The sequence below is a fragment of the Mobula hypostoma genome, chromosome 8 (genome assembly GCF_963921235.1).
Source record: "Mobula hypostoma chromosome 8, sMobHyp1.1, whole genome shotgun sequence".
NCBI lineage: Eukaryota > Metazoa > Chordata > Chondrichthyes > Myliobatiformes > Myliobatidae > Mobula > Mobula hypostoma.
In genome coordinates, this window is record NC_086104.1 from 118,873,247 (window position 1) to 118,895,875 (window position 22,629).

General features: G+C 55.6%; 1 protein-coding gene across 5 annotated transcripts in view; it reads left to right on the plus strand.

Annotated features, from left to right (window-relative positions):
• cblc (Cbl proto-oncogene C, E3 ubiquitin protein ligase) overlaps positions 1–22,629 on the plus strand; it is a 115,946-nt gene that overhangs the window by 38,695 nt on the left and 54,622 nt on the right. For all 5 annotated transcript variants that reach the window (XM_063056671.1, XM_063056670.1, XM_063056672.1 and 2 more), the window contains exons 5-7: positions 9,252–9,389; positions 10,763–10,850; positions 11,144–11,275. In XM_063056671.1, the coding sequence (XP_062912741.1) occupies positions 9,252–9,389; positions 10,763–10,850; positions 11,144–11,275 (358 nt within the window). The remainder of the gene's footprint in view (positions 1–9,251; positions 9,390–10,762; positions 10,851–11,143; positions 11,276–22,629) is intronic.

A 22,629-nucleotide genomic window follows, 5' to 3' on the forward strand; every position in this document is an offset into this window, starting at 1 on the left:
ATGATGCCACAGCATTATTGGAGGATGACATTGGAAAACTCAAATATATCGAGGGTAAAACGGTGTTAAATGAACATGCCACACCCAAGTTTTGTAAAGCCCATCCAGTTCCTTTTATAATTCGGGATAAAGTATCCAGTGAGTTAGATCTCTTGAAGACCAAAGGAATTCTTTTCAAGATTGAATGGATCCCATGGGCAATTTCAAAGGTCTCAGTAGCCAAGAAGAATTGGTCTGTCAGGTTCTGTGGTGATTTTAAGGCCACCATCAACCCAGTAACGAAAGTAGATCAATACTCTCTCCCCATGATAGAGGATTATCTTTGCAAACCCTTTCTGGAGGAAAACAGTTAGCAAAGTTGATATAGCTGAGGTCTACCTATAGATAAAGATGAAAGAAGAGTCTGAGCTGCTTCTCATCATAAATACTCACAAAAGGCTTTATCACAAAAATAGGCAGCACCTGCACCCGCACTCTGGTAGAAAACTATGAACCAAGTATTGCAAGGCTGTCCAGGCACTCGGTGTTGCCTGGGTGGCATAATTTTAACCAGTGAGGATGACAAGGGACATCTTCAGAATCTCAAGACTGTTTTAAAAAGATTAGAAGATTATGGGCACACAGCATGATGCAATAAGTGTGAATTCTTTAAACTAAGCTTTAGTTACTGTCACACTATTGAAGCACAAATTTTGCAACAGTGTGTTGAGGAAATTCAAGCAGAGGTGGATACCCCAAGGCCAGTGGGTGTGTCACAGTTGTGGTCCACTTTAGGATTTGTCAATTACTCTAACTGGCTCCTGGTAAACCTGACTACTGTGCTCCACCCCTTGAATTCATTACAACAGATCAAGAAGAAATGGCAATGCACAAAGCAGTATGAGGTGGCTTCCCAAAAGGGGAAGGGAATGGTGATGACAGACACTGTACTCACACATTATAATCCACATTGTCCAGTGACACTTGCTTGTGATGCCTCGCTTTATGGTATAGGTGCAGTCATGTCACCTTATAAATGGTGGAAATGAACGCCCTTTGCCTTTACCTCATATTCCCTCACTGCTGCAGAGAAAAATACCCACAGATTGACAAAGAAGCCTTGAGCCTGTTTTGGGTGTGTAAAACGTTTCGGCCAGTACTTGAATGGGAGAGAGTTTACCCTCATTACTGATCATCAACCACTAAGTGCCCAGTGGTTCCACAAGCAGCAACAGCATGAATGCAGAGATGGTCTGTGTTTTTTGGAGGACACAATTACAAAATTGGATTCAAGAGGATGTATAATCATGGAAATGCCGATGGATTGTCCCGATTACCCTTCAAAAAGGAAATATTGGAATAATTTACCAATGAGGACATATTTTCCCTGATGTATATTGGAAGTCTCCCTATTACAGCAGAGGTGATCCAAAAGGAAATCAGAAAATACCCCTCACTGTCTCAGCAAAAATCCCAGTTCCCCATTTTTAACAATGCTGGGATGAACTCGCCCTTGATGGAGGTTGCCATATGTGGGGATTGAGAATTGTTGCATCATCCAAGCTGACAGCTAAAGTGTTGGAAGAGCTACATGCTACACGCAGGGTAAAACTGAAGGCCTTGGGTTGACAAATTGTCTGGTGGCCTGGGATAGATCAGAAGATCAAGCAGCTTGCCATGCGCTGTTCAGGATGGCAACATGTCCTGAAGATGCCAAGAGCAGTGCATCTCCATCCCTGGCAGAGGATTCATGTGGATTTTGCTGGACTATTCATGGGCACAAATTTATTGCAGCTAAAAAGTGGCCATAAGTGTTTCCAACAGCCTCCACTAGAGCCTCGCAGATAGAGATATGTTGAGAATCATCTTCGAAAGAACTAATGTTCCAGAACACTTAGTCAGTGACAATGGGCCATAGTTTGTGGGGAAACTGTTTCATTAATTACTAAGAATTATGGAATAAGACATATTATAGGGGCCTAAAATTGGTGGGAGGAGAGAGAAGCAGCGCACCGCACATGTGCAGCCCTCCGGTAAAAATTGATTCGGATTTGTTAAGTAGGGGCCGTGAACAATTCTGATTTGATGGAGATGGACGTGAAAGCACAGAGGAACATCTGGAAAAATTTCTGAAATGCTCGTTCGCTGCTGTCGTTACTGCGCGGTTGGGAATCTTTTGGAGGGAAGGCCTCAAAATCCCCGGCCTTGCCTGCTGTTGGCGACCGAGATGGAGGTCGAATCATTCAGATAGAGATGGCGCTCCGTACTCTCTGTTGGAGAGCTGATCAGAGCTCGAAGTTTTCAGATGACTCAGTCAGACCGTGGTCGAGTATGGCAGGGAGAGTTTTTCTTCCTTCTCCTGTCTGCGTGAGATGTGGGACATTGGAGAGACTTTGAACTTTTACTGTACTCATGCACTTCTTCATCAAACATAGAAAACATAGAAAATAGGTGCAAGAGTAGGACATTCGGCCCTTCGAGCCTGAACCGCCATTCAGTATGATCATGGCTGATCATCCAACTCAGAACCCTGTACCAGCCTTTCCTCCATACCCCCTGATCCCTTTAGCCACAAGGGCCATATCTAACTCCCTCTTAAATATAGCCAATGAACTGGTCTCAACTGTTTCCTGTGGCAGAGAATTCCACAGATTCACCACTCTCTGTGTGAAGAAGTTTTTCCTAATCTTGGTCCCAAAAGGCTTCCCCTTTATCCTCAAACTGTGACCCTTCGTTCTGGACTTCCCCAACATCAGGAACAATCTTCCCGTATCTAGCCTGTCCAATCCCTTTAGGATTTTATACGTTTCAATCAGATCCCCCCTCAATCTTCTAAATTCCAACAAGTATAAGCCTAGTTTATCCAGTCTTTCATCATATGAAAGTCCTGCCATACCAGGAATCAATCTGGTGAACCTTCTTTGTACTCCCTCTATGGCAAGGATGTCTTTCCTCAGATTAGGGGACCAAAACTGCACACAATACTCCAGGTGTGGTCTCACCAAGGCCTTGTACAACTGCAGTAGCACCTCCCTGCTCCTGTACTCGAATCCTCTTGCTATAAATGCCAGCATACCATTCGCCTTTTTCACCGCCTGCTGTACCTGCATGCCCACTTTCAATGACTGGTGTATAATGACACCTAGGTCTTGTTGCTCCTCCCCTTTTCCTAATCGGCCACCATTCAGATAATAATCTGTTTTCCTGTTTTTGCCACCAAAGTGGATAACTTCACATTTATCCACATTAAATTGCATCTACCAAGAACTTGCCCACTCACCTAACCTATCCAAGTCACCCTGCATCCTCTTAGCAACCTCCTCACAGCTAACACTGCCGCCCAGCTTCGTGTCATCCGCAAACTTGGAGATGCTGCATTTAATTCCCTCATCCAAGTCATTATTATATATTGTAAACAACTGGGGTCCCAGCACTGAGCCTTGCGGTACCCCACTAGTCACTGCCTGCCATTCTGAAAAGGTCCCATTTATTCCTGCTCTTTGCTTCCTGTCTGCCAACCAATTCTCTATCCACATTAATACCATACCCCCAATACCGTGTGCTTTAAGTTTGCACACTAATTTCCTGTGTGGGACCTTGTCAAAAGCCTTTTGAAAATCCAAATATACCACATCCACTGGTTCTCCCCTATCCACTCTACTAGTTACATCCTCAAAAAATTCTATGAGATTCGTCAGACGTGATTTTCCTTTCACAAATCCATGCTGACTTTGTCCGATGATTTCACCATTTTCCAAATGTGCCGTTATCACATCTTTGATAACTGACTCTAGCAGTTTCCCCACCACCGATGTTAGGCTAACCGATCTATAATTCCCTGGTTTCTCTCTCCCTCCTTTTTTAAAAAGTGGGGCTACATTAGCCACCCTCCAATCCTCAGGAACTAGTCCAGAATCTAAAGAGTTTTGAAAAATTATCACTAATGCATCCACTATTTCTTGGGCTACTTCCTTAAGCACTCTGGGATGCAGACCATCTGGCCCTGGGGATTTATCCGCCTTTAATCCCTTCAATTTACCTAACACCACTTCCCTACTAACATGTATTTCCCTCAGTTCCTCCATCTCACTGGACCCTCTGTCCCCTACTATTTCCGGAAGATTATTTATGTCCTCCTTAGTGAAGACAGAACCAAAGTAATTATTCAATTGGTCTGCCTTGTCCTTGCTCCCCATAATCAATTCACCTGTTTCTGTCTGTAGGGGACCTACATTTGCCTTAACCAATCTTTTTCTTTTCACATATCTGTAAAAGCTTTTACAGTGAGTTTTTATGTTCCCTGCCAGTTTTCTCTCATAATCTTTTTTCCCCTTCCTAATTAAGCCCTTTGTCCTCCTCTGCTGGACTCTGAATTTCTCCCAGTCCTCAGGTGAGACGCTTTTTCTGGCTAATTTGTATGTTTCTTCTTTGGAATTGATACTATCCCTAATTTCCCTTCCCTGATTTGCACTACCTTCCCTGATTTATTCTTTTGCCAAACTGGGATGAACAATTGTTGTAGTTCATCCATGCGATCTTTAAATGCTTGCCATTGCATATCCACCGTCAACCCTTTAAGTTATGGTATTGTTGCACTGTTGTAACTATATGTTATAATTATGGTTTTGTTAGTTTTTTTCAGTCTTGGTCTGTCCTGTATTTTGTGATATCACACCAGAGAAAATATTGTATCATTTCTTAATTCATGCATTACTAAATGACAATAAAAGAGGACTGCGTATCTTCATAATCTAAAATTACATCTGTACCATACCACTCAACTACAAATAGCTTGCAGAAAGCTTTGTCTAGAGTCTAAAGAATGCAATGCAAGCAACACACTGGCACTGAATCAGAAGATCACCAAATTACTCATTGGACATCATAATGCAGAATAATGGACATCCAACAACTCACCAGCTATGCTGTTCCTGGGTTGTCCCTTGGGTTTATGCTTGGATCTCCTCAAACCCTGTCTCAGGAGGAGTATGCAGGAGAAACAGCAGAGACAAATTGAGGGTTCCTTAAACAAAGAGGTTCAGTGTTTCACTCCTGGACAAGCAATCCTGGTGAGGGAGAAAAAAAGCTGATCACGTGGGTACTCGGGAGGATTAAGGACAGAACATGGCCACTCTCCTACACAGTAGAGATTGCCTTTCGTGTCATCTGGAGACGGCACATAGATCAGCTGAGAAGAACAGAGTCAATTGTTAGAGAAGAAAGGTATCCAGAGCTGCTAGAACCACTTCTGAAGTCCCAGAGTCAATTCCTGCAGGCACCATAGATGAGGCTCCAGGATGTAGAACAGTTTCACATCCACAAGTCTCAGAGTGACACCCTTGACAGGAAAGATGCTATTCCACAAGAGTAAGGAAGCCTGCAAGCAATTAAACCTTTAGGCCCCAACAGGACAATTTAAAATTTGCTATGCTGTGGATGTCTATATTGTATACTACACTGTGTATATAGTTGAGATGGATTCTCTATTATGATTATGAAGACAAGTAGTCCTCTTTTATTGTCATTAAGAAATGATACATTATTTCCTCCAGTGTGATACCACAAAACACAGGACAAACCAACACTGAAAAAACTGACAAAACCACATAATTATAACATATAGTTACAAACAGTGTCACAATACCATAACTTGATGAAGTCCGTGAGCACAGTAAAGTTCAAAGTTTCTCAAATGTCCCACATCTCACGCAGAAGGAAGAAGGAAGAAAAAACTCTCCCTGCCATGCTGACCACAATCCGACTCTGAGTCATCCGAAAACTTAGAGCTCTGATCAGCTGTCCGACAATGAGTACTGAGCGCCATCTCTGTCCGAACGATTCGATCTCCTTCTCGGTCGCCAAAAGCAGGCAAGGCCGGGGATTTTGAGGCCTCCCCTCTGAAAGATTCCTGACCACACAGTAACAACAGCAGTGTACAGGCGTTTCAGAAATTTCTTCAGATGTTTCTCTGTGCTTTCACGTCCATTCTCCATCAAATCAGAATTGGAGTTTATAGCTAAGCAGGGAGGAGTGTTGTATATTTAATATTTCAGTAATGTAAATATTGTAAGTATTACAATACTTAAATATTGTAATATTTGAGTATTATGAACAAAGCAGATGAGCTTAGAGTGTGGATCAGTACTTGGAGCTATGATGTTGTGGCCATTACAAAGACTTGGATTGTTCAGGGGCAGGAATAATTACTTTGAGTGCCAGACTTTAGATGTTTCAGAAAGGATGGTGGGAGGGGGGAGCAAAGGAGGGGGGAGCATGGCACTGTTGATCAGAGATAGTGTTATGACTGCAGAAAAGGAGGAAAACATGGCGGGATTGTTTAGTGAGTCTCTGTGGGTGTATGTTAGGAACAGGAAGTGGTCAATAACTACTCGGTGTTTTTAATAGACCACCCAATAGTAACAGGGACATCAAGGAGCAGATAGGGAGACAGATTCTGGAAAGGTGTAATAATAACAGGGTTGTGACGGGAGATTTTAATTTCCCAAATATCGATTGGCCTGTCCCTAGAGCAAAGGGTTTAGTCGGGGTGGAGTTTGTTAGGTGTGTTCAAGAAGGTTTCTTGACACAATATGTAGATAAGCCTACAAGAGGAGAGGCTGTACTTGATCTGATATTGGGAAATGAACCTGGTCAGGTGTCAGATCTCTCAGTGAGAGAGCATTTTGGAGATAGTGATCACAATTCTATCTCCTTTACCATAGTATTGGAGAGGGATAGGAACAGACAAGTTAGAGAAATGTTTAATTGCAGTAAGGGGAAATATGAGGCTATCGGGCAGGAATTTAGAAGCATAAATTGGGAACAGATGTTCTCGGGGAAATGTATGTAAGAAATGTGGCAAATGTTCAGGGGATATTTGCGTGGAGTTCTGCATAGGTACGTTCCAATGAGACAGGGACAGGATGGAAGCATCCAGGAACCATGGTGACCAAAGGCTGTTGTAAATCTAGTCAAGAAGAAAAGAAGAGCTTACGAAAGGTTCAAAAAACTAGGTAATGATAGAGATCTAGAAGACTATAAGGCAAGTAGGAAGGAGCTTAAGAAAGAAATTAGGAGAGCCGGAAGGGACCATGAGAAGGCCTTGGTGAGCAGGATTAAGGAAAATCCCAAAGCATTCCACAAGTATGTGAAGAGAAAGAGGATAAGACGTGAGAGAATGGGATCAACCAAGTGTGACAGTGGAAAAGTGTGTATGGAACCGGAGGAGATAGCTGAGGTACTTAATGAATACTTTGCTTCAGTATTCACTTCAGAAAAGGATCTTGGCAATTGTAGGGATGACTTACAGCTGACTGAAAAGCTTGAGTATGTAGATATTAAGAAAGAGGATGTGCTGGAGCTTTTGGAAAGCACCGAGTTGGAAAAGTCACTGGAACTGGACAAGATGTACCCCAGGTTACTGTGGGAGGTGAAAGAAGAGATTGCTGAGCCTTTGACTTGACATGTCTGATCTTTGCATCATCAATGGAGACAGGATAGGTTCCAGAGGACTGGAGAGTTGCGGATGTTGTAGCATTATTTAAGAGAGGGAGTAGAGATAGCCCAAGAAATTATAGACCAGTGAGTCTTAGTTCAGTGGTTTGTAAGTTGATGGAGAAGATCCTGAGAGGCAGGATTTATGAACATTTGGAGAAGCATAATATGATTGGGAATAGTCAGCATGGCTTTGTCAAGGGCAAGTAGTGCCTTATGAGCCTGATTGAATTTTTTGAGGATGCGACTAAACTCATCAATGAAGGAAGAGTAGTGGATGTATTGTACAGTATGTGGATTTCAGCAAGGTATTTGATAAGGTACCCCATGTGAGGCTTATTGAGAAAGTAAGGAGGCATGGGATCCAAGGGGACATTGCTTTGTGGATCCAGAACTGGCTTGCCCACAGAAGGCAAAGAGTGGTTGTAGACGGGTCATATTCTGCATGGAGGTCGGTCACCAGTGGTGTGCCTCAGGGATCTGTTCTGGGACCCCTACTCTTCGTGATTTTTATAAATGACCTGGATGAGGAAGTGGAGGGATAGGTTAGTAAATTTTCTGATGACGCGAAGGTTGGGGGTGTTGTGGACAGTGTGGAGTTCAACCCAGATAAGTTCCACCAATTTACAAACCACTGAATTAAGAATCCGGTGGGACATTGATAAGATGCAAACTGGGCTGAGAAGTGGCAGATGGAGTTCAACCCAAATAAGTGTGAGGTGGTTCATTTTGGTTGGTCAAATATGATAGTATTAATGGTAAGACTCTTGGCAGTGTGGAGGATCAGAGGGAACTTGGGATCCGAGTCCATAGGACACTCAAAGCTGCTGCGCTGGTTGACTCTGTGGTTAAGAAAGGGTACAGTGCATTGGCCTTCATCAATCATGGGATTGAGTTTAGGAGCTGAGAGGTAATGTTGCAGCTATATAGGACCCTGGTCAGACCCCACTTGGAGTACTGTGCTCAGTTCTGGTCGCCTGACTATAGGAAGGATGTAGAAACCATACAAAGGGTACAGAGGATATTTAGAAGGATATTGCCTGGATTGGGGAGCATGCCTTATGAGAATAGATTGAATGAATTCGGCCTTTTTTCCTTGGCGTGACGGAGGATGAGAGGTGACCTGATAGAGGTGTATAAGATGATGAGAGGCATTGATCATGTGGATAGCCAGAGGCTTTTTCCCAGGGCTGAAATGGCTAGCATGAGAGGACACAGTTTTAAGGTGCTTGGAAGCAGGTACAGAGGAGATGTCAGGGGTAGGTTTTTTACACAGAGTGCGCTGAGTGTGTGGAATTGGCTGCCGGCGATGGTGGTGGAGGCGGATATGACAGGGTCTTTTCAGAGACTCCTGGACAGAGTACATAGAGCTCAGAAAAATAGAGGGTTATGGGTAACCCTAGGCAATTTCTAAGGTAAGGACATGTTCGGCACAGCTTTGTTGTCTGAAGGGCCTGTATTGTGCTGTAGATTTTCTATGTTTCTTAATATATTATTGATTCAGTTTGCTTTTTAAAATAATTAATTACGGTCTATGTGTAAAAGCACGTGAATCGCAGACATCATTATGCCCCCTCGTCATACGTACTTGTCTTGCTTAAAGTAAAAATTAAACTAACATTCACACATCCAGACATTACAAAACATTACAACCTCCATCATCACAGTCCCTTTCCCATAGTCAGTGGGCCATTCGTTAAGCAACAAACCCACCCCCCCCACCTCTTCGTCCCTCTCTGCCCTTCACTGACCCCGTTCTCACTGTCTCTCTCCCACAGTTACATTTTCCGTCTCAGCTGCACGCAGCTGGGCCAGTGGGCCATTGGATACGTGACGGACGACGGGACTACTCTACAGACCATCCCCCACAACAAGCCACTGTCGCATGCCCTGACTGAGGGCGCTCGTGAGGGATTGTGAGTGTGGGCTGGGGGAGGAGGGAGGACTGGAAAGCGAGGGAGGAAAGAGGGGAGTAAGGGTAGGTCAGCAAAGATAATGGGAACGACGCTAATCATGGAAAGAACAGTGTGCTGGCGCCATAAGACTATGACGTGTATAGTGTTGGAAGAATTTGGCTATTTGACCCATCGAGTCTGCTCTGCCACTCCATTATGGCTGATTTATTTTCCCTCTCAACCCCATTCTCCTGCATTCTCTCCATATCCTTTGGTTGCCTGGCTAATCAAGAGGTATATTTACACCTCTGCTTTAAATATAATCAATGGTTTGGCCTCCATGGCCCTCTGAGACAATAAATTCCACAGATTCACCACCCTCTGGATAAAGAAATTCCTTCCCATCTTCATTATAAATGGATGTCCCTCTATTCTAAGACTGTGCATTCTGGTCCTGGATGCCCCCACTCTAGAAAACATCCTCTCCACATGCACTCTTCAATATTCGAACAGTTTCAATGAGAAGCCATGTTCCACCCCTCCCCCACCCACCATTCTTCGAAACTCCAGTGAGTACACATGCTCTTGGAGGAACTCAACAGGCCAGGCAGCATCTATGGAAAAGAGTAAACACCCTTCATTATGACTTGGTCCAGAACGTCGACGGTTTACACTTCTCCATGGATGATTTCTGATCCGCTGAGTTCTTCCAGCATTGGTGTGTATTGCTCTGATTTCCAGCATTATTCTTGTCTGGTGAGTACAGGCCCAGAGCCATCAAACACTCCTCATACTTTAAACCTTTCATTCCCAGAATCATTCTTGTGAGCCACCTCCTGACCCTCTCCAATGCCAGCACATCCTTTCTTAGATATGGGGCCAGAAGTGCTCACAAATTGTGTGGGCTGATGAATGCCTTGTAAAGCCTCACATCCTTGCTTTTATATTCCAGTCCTAGAAATGAATGCTAACATCGCAATTGCCTTCCTTGCCACCGACTTGGCCTGCATGAGGATTGCCAAGTCCCTTTGCACATCTGCTTTCTGAATTTTCTCCTCATTTGGAAAATAGTCTGCCTCTATTCCTTCTAGCTAAGTGCATGACCATACACTTCCTGACACTATTATATTTGCCATTGCTTTGCCCATTCTCCTTCTGCAGATTCCTGAACACTGCCTGCCCCTCCATGTACCTTGGTATTGGAGTCGAGCTAGTGGGATGGGTTGGTGGGGGGGGGAAGGATGTGTGAGGTTGATTGTAATCGGGGGCAGAGGGATGGGAATTTGAGAAAAGGGGGTGGGAAACTGTTGACTGGGTGGGTGCAACACTGAAGCCATCAATATTCTACTAGCAAGGGACACAAAGTGACCCTTGACTTTTGCTCCTCCCACCAGTTACTTATACCCTGATGGACGGGATTTCAATCCGGATCTGACAGCCCTTTGTCAGCCTTCCCAGCAGGATCGCATCCAGGTGTCGCAGGTACAGGTGTGGGCTGGGCGGCTCAAAGAGGCAGGGAGGTGTTGAGGGGTCAGAAGTGGTTAGTGAAACAGGGAAGGGTGGAAGGGTCAGAAGAGGTGACAGAGATGGGGTGGGGTTTATAAAAATGTGGAGGAGTTTACAGAGACGTGGAGGGTGTTGCAGAGAGGTGGAAGGGGTTACAGAGATGCGGGAGGGGTTATAGGCACTGGGAGGGGTGTGAGAAGCTGGGAGAGTGTGTGAGACAGAGGGGGGTGTTGGCAGTGCTGGGGTAATGCAGTGACCTTCTCCCCCAGGAACAATACCAGTTGTACTGTGAGATGGGGTCGAGTTTCCAGATGTGTAAGATCTGTACGGAGAACAACAAGAACAGGAAGATGGAGCCCTGTGGTCACCTCATCTGTGACACGTGTCTCACTTCCTGGCTGGTATGTAAACCCACCCCCCAACTTCCAATCACCCCTGCCCCCAATTTCACATCAAAGCTATCCTCAACTCCCTATCGCCCCATCGTCAACTCCCATATACCCAACGACCTCAACCCCCAACCCTCCAAACACCCCCAAGCACCCCTTATCACACATCTGGTAACACCCACGCTCTCCTCACACCCCTCTCCCCTCCTCAACCCCCTCTCCCCTCAACCCCCTCTCCCCTCAACCCCCTCTCCCCTCAACCCCCTCTCCCCTCACCCCCCTCTCACCTCACCACCCGCTCACCTCACCACCCGCTCTCCTCACCCCTCCACTTGTCTCACCCCTTCCGTTGTCCTCAAACCCCCCTCTCCTCACCCCCCTCTCCTCACCCCCCTCTCCTCACCCCCCTCTCCTCACCCCCCTCTCCTCACCCCCCTCTCCTCACCCCCTCTCTTCTCACCCCCCGCTCTCCTTACACCCCTCTCCCCTCAACCCCCCTCTCCCCTCAACCCCCGCTCTCCTGAACCCCCCACTCTCGTCACACCCCCCCCTCTTAGCTCACCCCCTGCTCTCTCTCCTCACCCCCCCGATCTCCTCGCCCCCCCGCTCTCCTGCCCCCCCCGCTCTCCTGGCCACCCCCCCGCTCTCCTGGCCACCCCCCGCTCTCCTGGCCCCCCCGCTCTCCTGGCCCCCCCGCTCCCTGGCCCCCCCGCTCCCTTGCCCCCCCCGCTCCCTTGCCCCCCCGCTCCCTTGCCCCCCGCTCCCTTGCCCCCCGCTCCCTTGCCCCCCGCTCCCTTGCCCCCCGCTCCCTTGCCCCCCCGCTCCCTTGGCCCCCCGCTTTCCTAACCCCCCCGCTCTCCTAACACCCCCCTCGCCCTCCTCTCTCCTCATCCACCCCTCTCCTCACCCCCCTCTCCCCTCCTCGCTCTCCTCACCACACCTCTCTCCTCACCCCACCTCTCTCCTCACCCCACCTCTCTCCTCACCCCACCTCTCTCCTCACCCCCCTCTCCTCACCCACCCCTCCTCAACCCCTCTCTCCTCAACCCCTCTCTCCTCACCCCCTCTCTCCTCACCCCCTCTCTCCTCACCCCCTCTCTCTTCACCCCTCTCTCCTCAACCCCCCCTCTCTCCTCACCACCCTCTCCTCACCACCCTCTCCTCACCACCCTCTCCTCACCACCCTCTCCTCACCACCCTCTCTCCTCACCCTTCCTCCTCTAACCCCCCCAACCCCCCTCTCCCCCACCCACCCTCTCCCCTCATCCCCCCGCTCTTCTCAACCCCCTCTCCTCACCCCCCTCTCCTCACCCCCCCCTCTCCTCACCCCCCCTCTCCTCAGCCCCCTCTCCTCACCCCTCTCTGCAACCCCCCTCTCTCCACACCCCCTCCCCTAACACCCCCCCTCCCCTAACACCCCCTCTCCCCTAACACCCCCTCTCCCCTAACACCCCATCTCCTAATCCCCCTCTCCCCTAATCCCCTTCTCCCCTAATCCCCCTCTCACCTAATCCCCTGTCTCCCCTAACCCCCCCTCTCTGCTCACCCCCCTCTCTGCTCACCCCCCTCTCTGCTCACCCCCCTCTCTGCTCACCCCCCTCTCTCCTCAAACCCCTCTCTCCTCAACCCCCCTCTCCTCCGACCCGCTCTTCTCAATCCCCCTCTCTCCTCACCCCCTGCTCTCTTCACCCCCCTCTCTCATCACCCCCGCTCTTCCCAACCCCCTCTCTCCTCACCCCCCCGCTCTTCTCAGCCCCCACTCTTCTCATCCCACCTCTCTCCTCACCGACCCCTCCCCTAACCCCTCTCCCCAACCAACCCCTCCCCTAACCCCTCTATCCCCCAACCCCCCTTCTCACACCCACTCTCTCCTCCCCTGCGCTTCTCAGCCCCCCGCTCTTCTCATCCCCCGCTCTTCTCATCCCCCGCTCTTCTAAACCCCCCAGCTCTCCTCACCCCCAGCTCTCCTCACCCCCAGCTCTCCTCTCTCCCCGCTCTCCTCAACCCCCCTCTCCTCAACCCCCCTCTCCTCAACCCCCCTCTCCTCAAACCCCCTCTCCTCAAACCCCCTCTCCTCAAACCCCCTCTCCTCAAACCCCCTCTCCTCAAACCCCCTCTCCTCAACCCCCCTCTCCTCACCCCCCTCACCCCCCTCTCTCCACACCCCCTCCCCTAACAACCCCTCCCCTAACCCCCCTACCCCCCAACCTCCCCTTCTCACCCCCACTCTCTCCTCCCCCGCGCTTCTCAGCCCCCCGCGCTTCTCAGCCCCCCGCGCTTCTCAGCCCCCCGCTCTTCTCAGCCCCCCGCTCTTCTCACCCCCGCTCTTCTAACCCCCCCCTTCTAACACCCCCAGCTCTCCTCACCCCCAGCTCTCCTCTACCCCTGCTCTCCTCACCCCCCTTCTCACCCCCCTTCTCACCCCCTTCTCACCCCCTTCTCACCCCCTTCTCACCCCCTTCTCACCCCCCTCTCACCCCCCTCTCACCCCCCTCTCAACCCCCTCTCTCCTCACCCCTCTCTCCTCACCCGTCTCTCCTCACCCCCTCTCTCCTTACCCCCCTCTCCTCAACCCCCTCTCCTCAACCCCCTCTCCTCAACCCCCTCTCCTCAACCCTCTCTCCTCAACCCTCTCTCCTCAACCCTCTCTCCACAACCCTCTCTCCACAACCCTCTCTCCACAACCCTCTCTCCTCAACCCTCTCTCCTTTCCCCCTCTCTCCTTTCCCCCTCTCTCCTTTCCCCCTCTCTCCTCTCCCCCTCTCTCCTCACCCCCTCTCTGCTCGCCACCCCTCTCTCCTCACCCCCTCTCTCCTCACCCCCCGCTCTTCTCAACCCCCTTATACTCTCACCTGCGCTCTTCTCAATCCCCCATCCCCTCACCCCCCTCTCCCCTCACTCCCCCCTCCCCTCACTCCCCCCTCCCCTCACTCCCCCCTCCCCTCACTCCCCCCTCCCCTCACCCCTTCCCCTCACCCACTTTCCCCTCACCCCCTCTCCCCTCAGCCCCCTCTCCCCTCACCCACCCTCCTCAGCCCCCTCCCCTAAACCCCCCCTCCCCTAAACCCCCCCTCCCCTAAACCTCCCCTCCCCTAAACCCCCCTCCCCTATCCCCCCTCTCCCCTTACCCCCCTCCCCTTACCCCTCTCCCCTTACCCCCTCTCCCCTTACCCCCTCTCCCATTACCCCCCTCTCCCCTTACACCCCCTCTCCCCTTACACCCCCTCTCCCCTTACACTCCCTCTCCCCTTACCCCCCTCTCCCCTTACCCCCCTCTCCCCTTAACCCCCTCTCCCCTTAACCCCCTCTCTCCTTAACCCCCTCTCTCCTTACCCCACCTCTCCTCACCCCCACTCTCCCCTCCTCATCCCCCCTCCTCACCCCTCTCCTCACCCCCCTCTCCTTACCCCCCTCTCCTTACCCCCCTCAACCCCCTCTCCTTACCCCCCTCTCTCCTCACCCCCTCTCTCCTCACCCCCTCTCTCCTCACCCCCTCTCTCCTCACCACCCTCTCTCCTCACCACCCTCTCTCCTCACCCCCCCTCTCTCCTCAAATCCCCTCTCCTCTCACCCCCTGCTCTTCTCAACCCCCCCTCCCCTCACCCCCCTCACCCCTCACCCCCCTCTCCCCTCACCCCCCTCTCCCCTCACCCCCCTCTCTCCTCACCCTCCCTCCCCTAACCCCCGTCTCCCCTAATCCCGTCTCCCCTAACCCCCCTCTCCCCTAACCACCCCTCCCCTAACCCCCCTCTCCCCTAACCCCCCTCTCCCCTAACCCCCCTCTCCCCTAACCCCCCTCTCCCCTCACCCACCCTCTCCCCTCATCCCCCCCGCTCTTGTCAACCCCCTCCCCTCACACTCCCCTCCCCTCACACTCCCCTCCCCTCACACTCCCCTCCCCTCACACCCCCCTCTCCTCACCCCCCTCTCCTCACCCCCCTCTCCTCACCCCCCTCTCCTCACCACCCTCTCCTCACCCCCGCCTCTCCTCACCCCCCCCTCTCCTCACCCCCCTCTCCTCACCCCCCTCTCCTCACCCCCCTCTCCTCACCCCCCTCTCCTCACCCCCCTCCTCAACCCCCCTCTCTCCGCACCCCCCTCCCCTAACACCCCCCTCCCCTAACACCCCCTCTCCCCTAATACCCCTCTCCCCTAAACCCCCTCTCCCATAATCCCCCTCTCCCCAATCCCCCTCTCCCCTAATCCCCCTCTCCCCTAATCCCCCTCTCCCCTAATCTCCCCTCTCCCCTAATCCCCTGTCTCCCCAGCCCCCTTCTCTCCTCACCCCCTTCTCTCCTCACCCCCTTCTCTGCTCACCCCCCTCTCTGCTCACCCCCCTCTCTCCTCAAACCCCACTCTCCTCAAACCTCTCTCCTCACCCCTCTCTCCTCACCCCTCTCTCCTCACCCCTCTCTCCTCACCCCTCTCTCCTCACCCCCTCTCCTCAACCCCCCTCTCCTCTGACCCGCTCTTCTCACCGCCCCGCTCTTCTCAATCACCCTCTCTCCTCACCCCCTGATCTCTTCACCCCCTCTCTCATCACCCCCACTCTTCCCAACCCCCTCTCTCCTCACCCCCCCGCTCTTCTCAGCCCCCACTCTTCTCATCCCACCTCTCTCCTCACCGACTCCTCCCCTAAACCCCCTCCCCTAACCTCCCTCCCCTAACCCCTCTCCCCAACCACCCCCTCCCCTAACCCCTCTCCCCAACCACCCCCTCCCCTAACCCCCCCATCCCCCAACCCCCCTTCTCACACCCACTCTCTCCTCCCCCTGCGCTTCTCAGCCCCCCGCTCTTCTCATCCCCCGCTCTTCTAAACCCCCCCTCTATCCTCACCCCCAGCTCTCCTCTCCCACAGCTCTCCTCTCCCACAGCTCTCCTCTCTCCCCGCTCTCCTCAACCCCCCTCTCCTCAACCCCCCTCTCCTCAACCCCCCTCTCTTCAACCCCCCTCTCCTCACCCCCCTTCCCCCCTTCCCCCTCCCCTAACAACCCCTCCCCTAACCCCCCTACCCCCCAACCTCCCCTTCTCACCCCCACTCTCCTCCCCCGCGCTTCTCAGCCCCCCGCTCTTCTCACCCCCATCCTCACCCCCCCACCCTCACCCCCCACTCTCCTCGACCCCCCTGCTCTCCTCACCTCCCTTCTCACCCCCCTTCTCAACCCCTGCTCTCCTCACCCCTCTCTCCTCACCCCTCTCTCCTCACCCCTCTCTCCTCACCCCTCTCTCCTCACCCCTCTCTCGTCACCCCTCTCTCGTCACCCCTCTCTCCTCACCCCTCTCTCGTCACCCCTCTCTCGTCACCCCTCTCTCGTCACCCCTCTCTCGTCACCCCTCTCTCGTCACCCCTCTCTCGTCACCCCTCTTTCTTCACCCCCTCTCTCCTCAACCCTCTCTCCTCAACCCTCTCTCCTCAACCCTCTCTCCTCTCCCCCTCTCTCCTCACCACCCCTCTCTCCTCCCCACCCCACTCTTCTCAACCCCCCTATACTCTCACCCGTGCTCTTCTCAACCCCCCATCCCCTCACCCCTCTCTCCCGTCACCCCCTCTCTCCCCTCACCCCCCTCTCCCCTCACCCCCTCTCCCCTCACCCCCTCTCCCCTCACCCCCTCTCCCCTCACCCCCTCTCCCCTCACCCACCCTCCTCAGCCCCCTCCCCTAAACCCCCCTCCCCTAAACCCCCTCTCCCCAATCCCCCCTCTCCCCAATCCCCCCTCTCCCCAATCCCCCCTCTCCCCTTACACCCCTCTCCCCTTACCCCCCTCTCTCCTTACCCCACCTCTCCTCACCCGCCCTCTCCTCACCCGCCCTCTCCTCACCCGCCCTCTCCTCACCCGCCCTCTCCTCACCCGCCCTCTCCTCACCCCCTCTCTCTCCTCACCCCCCTCTCTCCTCACCCCCTCTCTCCTCAATCCCCCTATACTCTCACCCCCGCTCTTCTCAACCCCCCCTCCCCTCACCCCCCTCCCCTCACCCCCCTCCCCTCACCACCCTCCCCTCACCACCCTCCCCTCACCACCCTCCCCTCACCACCCTCCCCTCACCCCCCTCCCCTCACCCCCCTCTCCTCACCCCCCTCCCCTCACCCCCCCTCCCCTCACCCCCTCTCCCCTCACCCCCCTCTCCCCTCACCCCCCTCTCCCCTAATTCCCCCTCTTCCCTAATCCACCTCTCTCCTTACTCCACCTCTCTCCTTACTCCACCTCTCTCCTTACCCCACCTCTCTCCTCACCCTACCTCTCTCCTCACCCCACTCTCTCCTCACTCCCACTCTCTCCTCACCCCCCTCTCTCCTCACCTCCCCTCCCCTCACCCCCCTTCCCCTCACCCCCCTCCCCTCACCACCTCTCCCCTCACCCCTCCTCTCCCCGAATCCCCCTCTCTCCTTCACCTCTCCTTACCCCACCTCTCTCCTCACCCCCCCTCTCCCTTCCTCGCTCACCTCACCCCCATCTCCCCCCTCTCTCCTCACCCCCTCTCTCCTCACCCCCTCTCTCCTCACCCCCTCTCTCCTCACCCCCTCTCTCCTCACCCCCTCTCTCCTCACCCCCCCTCCTCATCCCCCTCTCTCCTCACCCCCCCCTCCTCAGCCCCCTCTCTCCTCACCCCCCCTCCTCATCCCCCTCTCCTCACCCCCCTCGCTCCTCAACCCCCCCTCTCCTCAACACCCCCTCTCTCCTCAACCCCCCTCTCTCCTCAACCCCCCTCTCTCCTCAACCCCCCTCTCTCCTCAACCCCCCCTCTCTCCTCAACCCCCCCTCTCTCCTCATCCCCCTCTCTCCTCATCCCCCTCTCTCCTCATCCCCCTCTCTCCTCATCCCCCTCTCTCCTCATCCCCGTCTCTCCTCACTGCCCTCTCTCCTCACCCCCGTCTCTCCTCACCGCCCTCTCTCCTCACCAACCCTTCCCCTAACCCCCACCCCTAACCAGCCCCATCCCGAACCCCTCCTCTCCTCCCCCACTCTTCTCACCACCCCGCCCTCCTCACCCCCCGCGCTTCTCAACCCCCCTCTCTCCTCAACCCCCCTCTCTCCTCACCCCCTCCTCTCCTCATCCCCTCCTCTCCTCATCCCCCTCCTCTCCTCATCCCCCTCCTCTCCTCATCCCCCTCCTCTCCTCACCCCCTCCTCTCATCACCCACGTCTCTCCTCACCCCCGTCTCTCCTCATCCCCTCTCTCCTCACCCCCTGCTCTTCTCACCCCACCTCTCTCCTCACCAACCCCTCCACTAACTCCCCATCCCTAATCACCCCCATCCCCCAACCCCTCCTCTCCTCCCAAGACTCTTCTCACCTCCCCACCCTCCTCATCCCCCGCGCTTCTCAACCCCCCTCTCTCCTCAACCCCCCTCTCTCCTCAACCCCCCTCTCTCCTCAACACCCCCTCTCTCCTCAACCCCCTCTCTCCTCAACCCCCTCTCTCCTCAACCCCCTCTCTCCTCAACCCCCTCCTCTCCTCATCCCCCTCCTCTCCTCATCCCCGTCTCTCCTCACCCCCCCGCTCTCCTCACCCCACCTCTCTCCTCACCAACCCCTCCCTTAACCCCCACCACTAACCAGCCCCATCCGCCAACCCCCCGCTCTCCTCATCCCCCGCTCTTCTCAACCCCCCTCTCCTCACCCCAGCACTCCTCACCCCCACTGCTCTCCTCAACCCCCCACTCTCTTCAACCCCCTGTTCTTCTCACCCCCCGCTCTTCTCACCCCCTCTCTCCTCACCCCCCGCTCTTCTCACTCCACCTCTCTCCTCACCAACCCCTCCCCTAACCCCCCACCCCTAACCACCCCCATCCCCAACCCCTCCTCTCCTCCCCCACCCCTCCTCTCCTCCCCCACTCTTCTCACCACCCCGCCCTCCTCACCCCCTGTGCTTCTCAACCCCCCCTCTCTCCTCAACCCCCTCTCTCCTCACCCCGTCCTCTCCTCATCCCCCATCTCTCCTCACCCCCTCCTCTCCTCATCCCCATCTCTCCTCACCCCCTCCTCTCCTCACCCCCTCCTCTCCTCATCCCCCTCCTCTCCTCATCCCCGTCTCTCCTCATCCCCCGTCTCTACTCACCCCGTTTCTCCTCACCCCCCTCTCTTCTCACCCCACCTCTCTCCTCACCAACCCCTCCACTAACTCCCCATCCCTAACCACCCCCATCACCCAACCCCTCCTCTCCTCCCCAGACTCTTCTCACCTCCCCGCCCTCCTCACCCCCCTCTCCTCACCCCCCTCTCCTCACCCCCCTCTCCTCACCCCCCTCTCCTCACCCCCCTCTCCTCACCCCCCCTCTCCTCACCCCCCTCTCTCCTCACCCCCCGCTCTTCTCACCCCACCTCTCTCATCACCAACCCCTCCCCTAACCCCCCACCCCTAACCACCCCGATCCCCCAACCCCCCTCTCTCCAGACCCCGCGCTTCTCACCCCCCCGCTCTTTTCATCCCCCGCTCTCCTCACCCCCCGCTCTCCTCACCCCCCGCTCTCCTCAACACCCCTCTCCTCAACCCCCCTCTCCTCAACCCCCCTCTCCTCACCCCCAGCTCTCCTCACCCCCACTGCTCTCCTCAACACCCCTCTCTCCTCAACCCCCCGCTCTCCTCAACCCCCCGCTCTCCTCACCCCCCGCTCTCCTCACCCCCCGCTCTCCTCACCCCCCACTCTCCTCACCCCCCGTTCTCCTCACCCCCCGCTCTTTTCAGCCCCTCCCGCTCTTTTCAGCCCCCCCTGATCTTTTCACCCCCCCGCCCTTCTCACCCCCCGCCCTTCTCACCCCCCGCCCTTCTCACCCCCCGCCCTTCTCACCCCCCGCTCTCCTCACCCCCGCTCTCCTCAACCCCCCTCTCTCCTCAACCCCCCTCTCTCCTCAACACCCCCTCTCTGCTCAACCCCCTCTCTCCTCAACCCCCTCCTCTCCCTCATCCCCGTCTCTCCTCACCCCCCCGCTCTCCTCACCCCACCTCTCTCCTCACCAACCCCTCCCTTAACCCCCACCACTAACCAGCCCCATCCGCCAACCCCCCGCTCTCCTCATCCCCCGCTCTTCTCAACCCCCCTCTCCTCACCCCAGCACTCCTCACCCCCACTGCTCTCCTCAACCCCCCACTCTCTTCAACCCCCTGTTCTTCTCACCCCCCCGCTCTTCTCACCCCCTCTCTCCTCACCCCCCGCTCTTCTCACCCCACCTCTCTCCTCACCAACCCCTCCCCTAACCCCCCACCCCTAACCACCCCCATCCCCAACCCCTCCTCTCCTCCCCCACCCCTCCTCTCCTCCCCCACTCTTCTCACCACCCCGCCCTCCTCACCCCCCGTGCTTCTCAACCCCCCCTCTCTCCTCAACCCCCTCTCTCCTCACCCCGTCCTCTCCTCATCCCCCATCTCTCCTCACCCCCTCCTCTCCTCACCCCCTCCTCTCCTCACCCCCTCCTCTCCTCACCCCCTCCTCTCCTCATCCCCCTCCTCTCCTCATCCCCGTCTCTCCTCATCCCCCGTCTCTACTCACCCCGTTTCTCCTCACCCCCCTCTCTTCTCACCCCACCTCTCTCCTCACCAACCCCTCCACTAACTCCCCATCCCTAACCACCCCCATCACCCAACCCCTCCTCTCCTCCCCAGACTCTTCTCACCTCCCCGCCCTCCTCACCCCCCTCTCCTCACCCCCCTCTCCTCACCCCCCTCTCCTCACCCCCCTCTCCTCACCCACCCTCTCCTCGCCCCCCTCTCTCCTCACCCCCCGCTCTTCTCACCCCACCTCTCTCATCACCAACCCCTCCCCTAACCCCCCACCCCTAACCACCCCGATCCCCCAACCCCCCTCTCTCCAGACCCCGCGCTTCTCACCCCCCCGCTCTTTTCATCCCCCGCTCTCCTCACCCCCCGCTCTCCTCACCCCCCGCTCTCCTCACCCCCCGCTCTCCTCAACCCCCCTCTCCTCAACCCCCCTCTCCTCAACCCCCCTCTCCTCACCCCCAGCTCTCCTCACCCCCACTGCTCTCCTCAACACCCCTCTCTCCTCAACCCCCCGCTCTCCTCACCCCCCGCTCTCCTCACCCCCCGCTCTCCTCACCCCCCGCTCTCCTCACCCCCCGCTCTTTTCAGCCCCTCCCGCTCTTTTCAGCCCCCCCTGATCTTTTCACCCCCCCGCCCTTCTCACCCCCCGCCCTTCTCACCCCCCGCCCTTCTCACCCCCCGCCCTTCTCACCCCCCGCTCTCCTCACCCCCGCTCTCCTCACCCCCCGCTCTCCTCACCCCCCCGCTCTCCTCACCCCCCCGCTCTCCTCACCCCCCCCGCTCTACTCACCCCCCCGCTCTCCTCACCCCCCCGCTCTCCTCACCCCCCCGCTCTCTTCACCCCCCCGCTCTCTTCACCCCCTCGCTCTCCTCAACCCCCGCTCTCCACAACCCCCGCTCTCCCAATCCCCTGCTCTCCTCACCCCCCGCTCTTTTCAGCCCCCCCCACTCTTTTCAGCCCCCCCCACTCTTTTCAGCCCCCCCTGATCTTTTCACCCCCCCGCCCATTTCAGCCCCCGCCCATTTCACCCCCCCCTTTTCACCCCCCCGCCCTTTTCACCCCCCGCCCTTTTCACCCCCCGTTCTTTTCACCCCCCTGCTCTCCTCACCCCCTGCTCTTCTCAACCCCAGCTCTCCTCACCCCCACTGCTCTCCTCCCCCTCCGCTCTCCTCAACCCCCCGCTCTCTTCAACCCCCCGCTCTCCTCAACCCCCCGCTCTTCTCACACTCCCACTGTCCTAATCCCCCGCTGTCCTAATCCCCCGCTCTCCTCAGCCCCCGCTCTCCTCAGCCCCTGCTCTCCTCAGCTCCCTCTCTCCTCACACCCCTCTCTCCTCACACCCCTCTCTCCTCACCCCCCTCTCTCCTCACCCCCTCTCTCCTCGCCCCCTCTCTCCTCGCCCCCCTCTCTGCTCGCCCCCCTCTCTCCTCGCCCCCCTCTCTCCTTGCCCTCCTCTCTCCTCGCCCTCCTCTCTCCTCGCTCTCCTCTCTCCTCGCCCCCTGCTCTCCTCGCCCCCCCCCCTCGCCCCCCCTCACCCCCCTCTCCTCACCCCCCTCTCCTCACCCCCCTCTCCTCACCCCCCTCTCCTCACCTCCCCTCTCCTCACCTCCCCTCTCCTCACCTCCCCTCTCCTCACCCTCCCTCTTCTCACCCTCCCTCTTCTCACCCTCCCTCTCCTCACCCTCCCTCTCCTCACCCTCCCTCTCCTCACCCTCCCTCTCCTCACACCCCCTCTCCTCACACCCCCTCTCCTTACACCCCTCTCCTCACCCCCCTCTACTCACCCCCCCTCTACTCACCCCCTCTCTCTCTTCAACCCCCCTCTCTCCTCACTCCCCCGCTCTCCTCACTCCCCCGCTCTTGTCACCC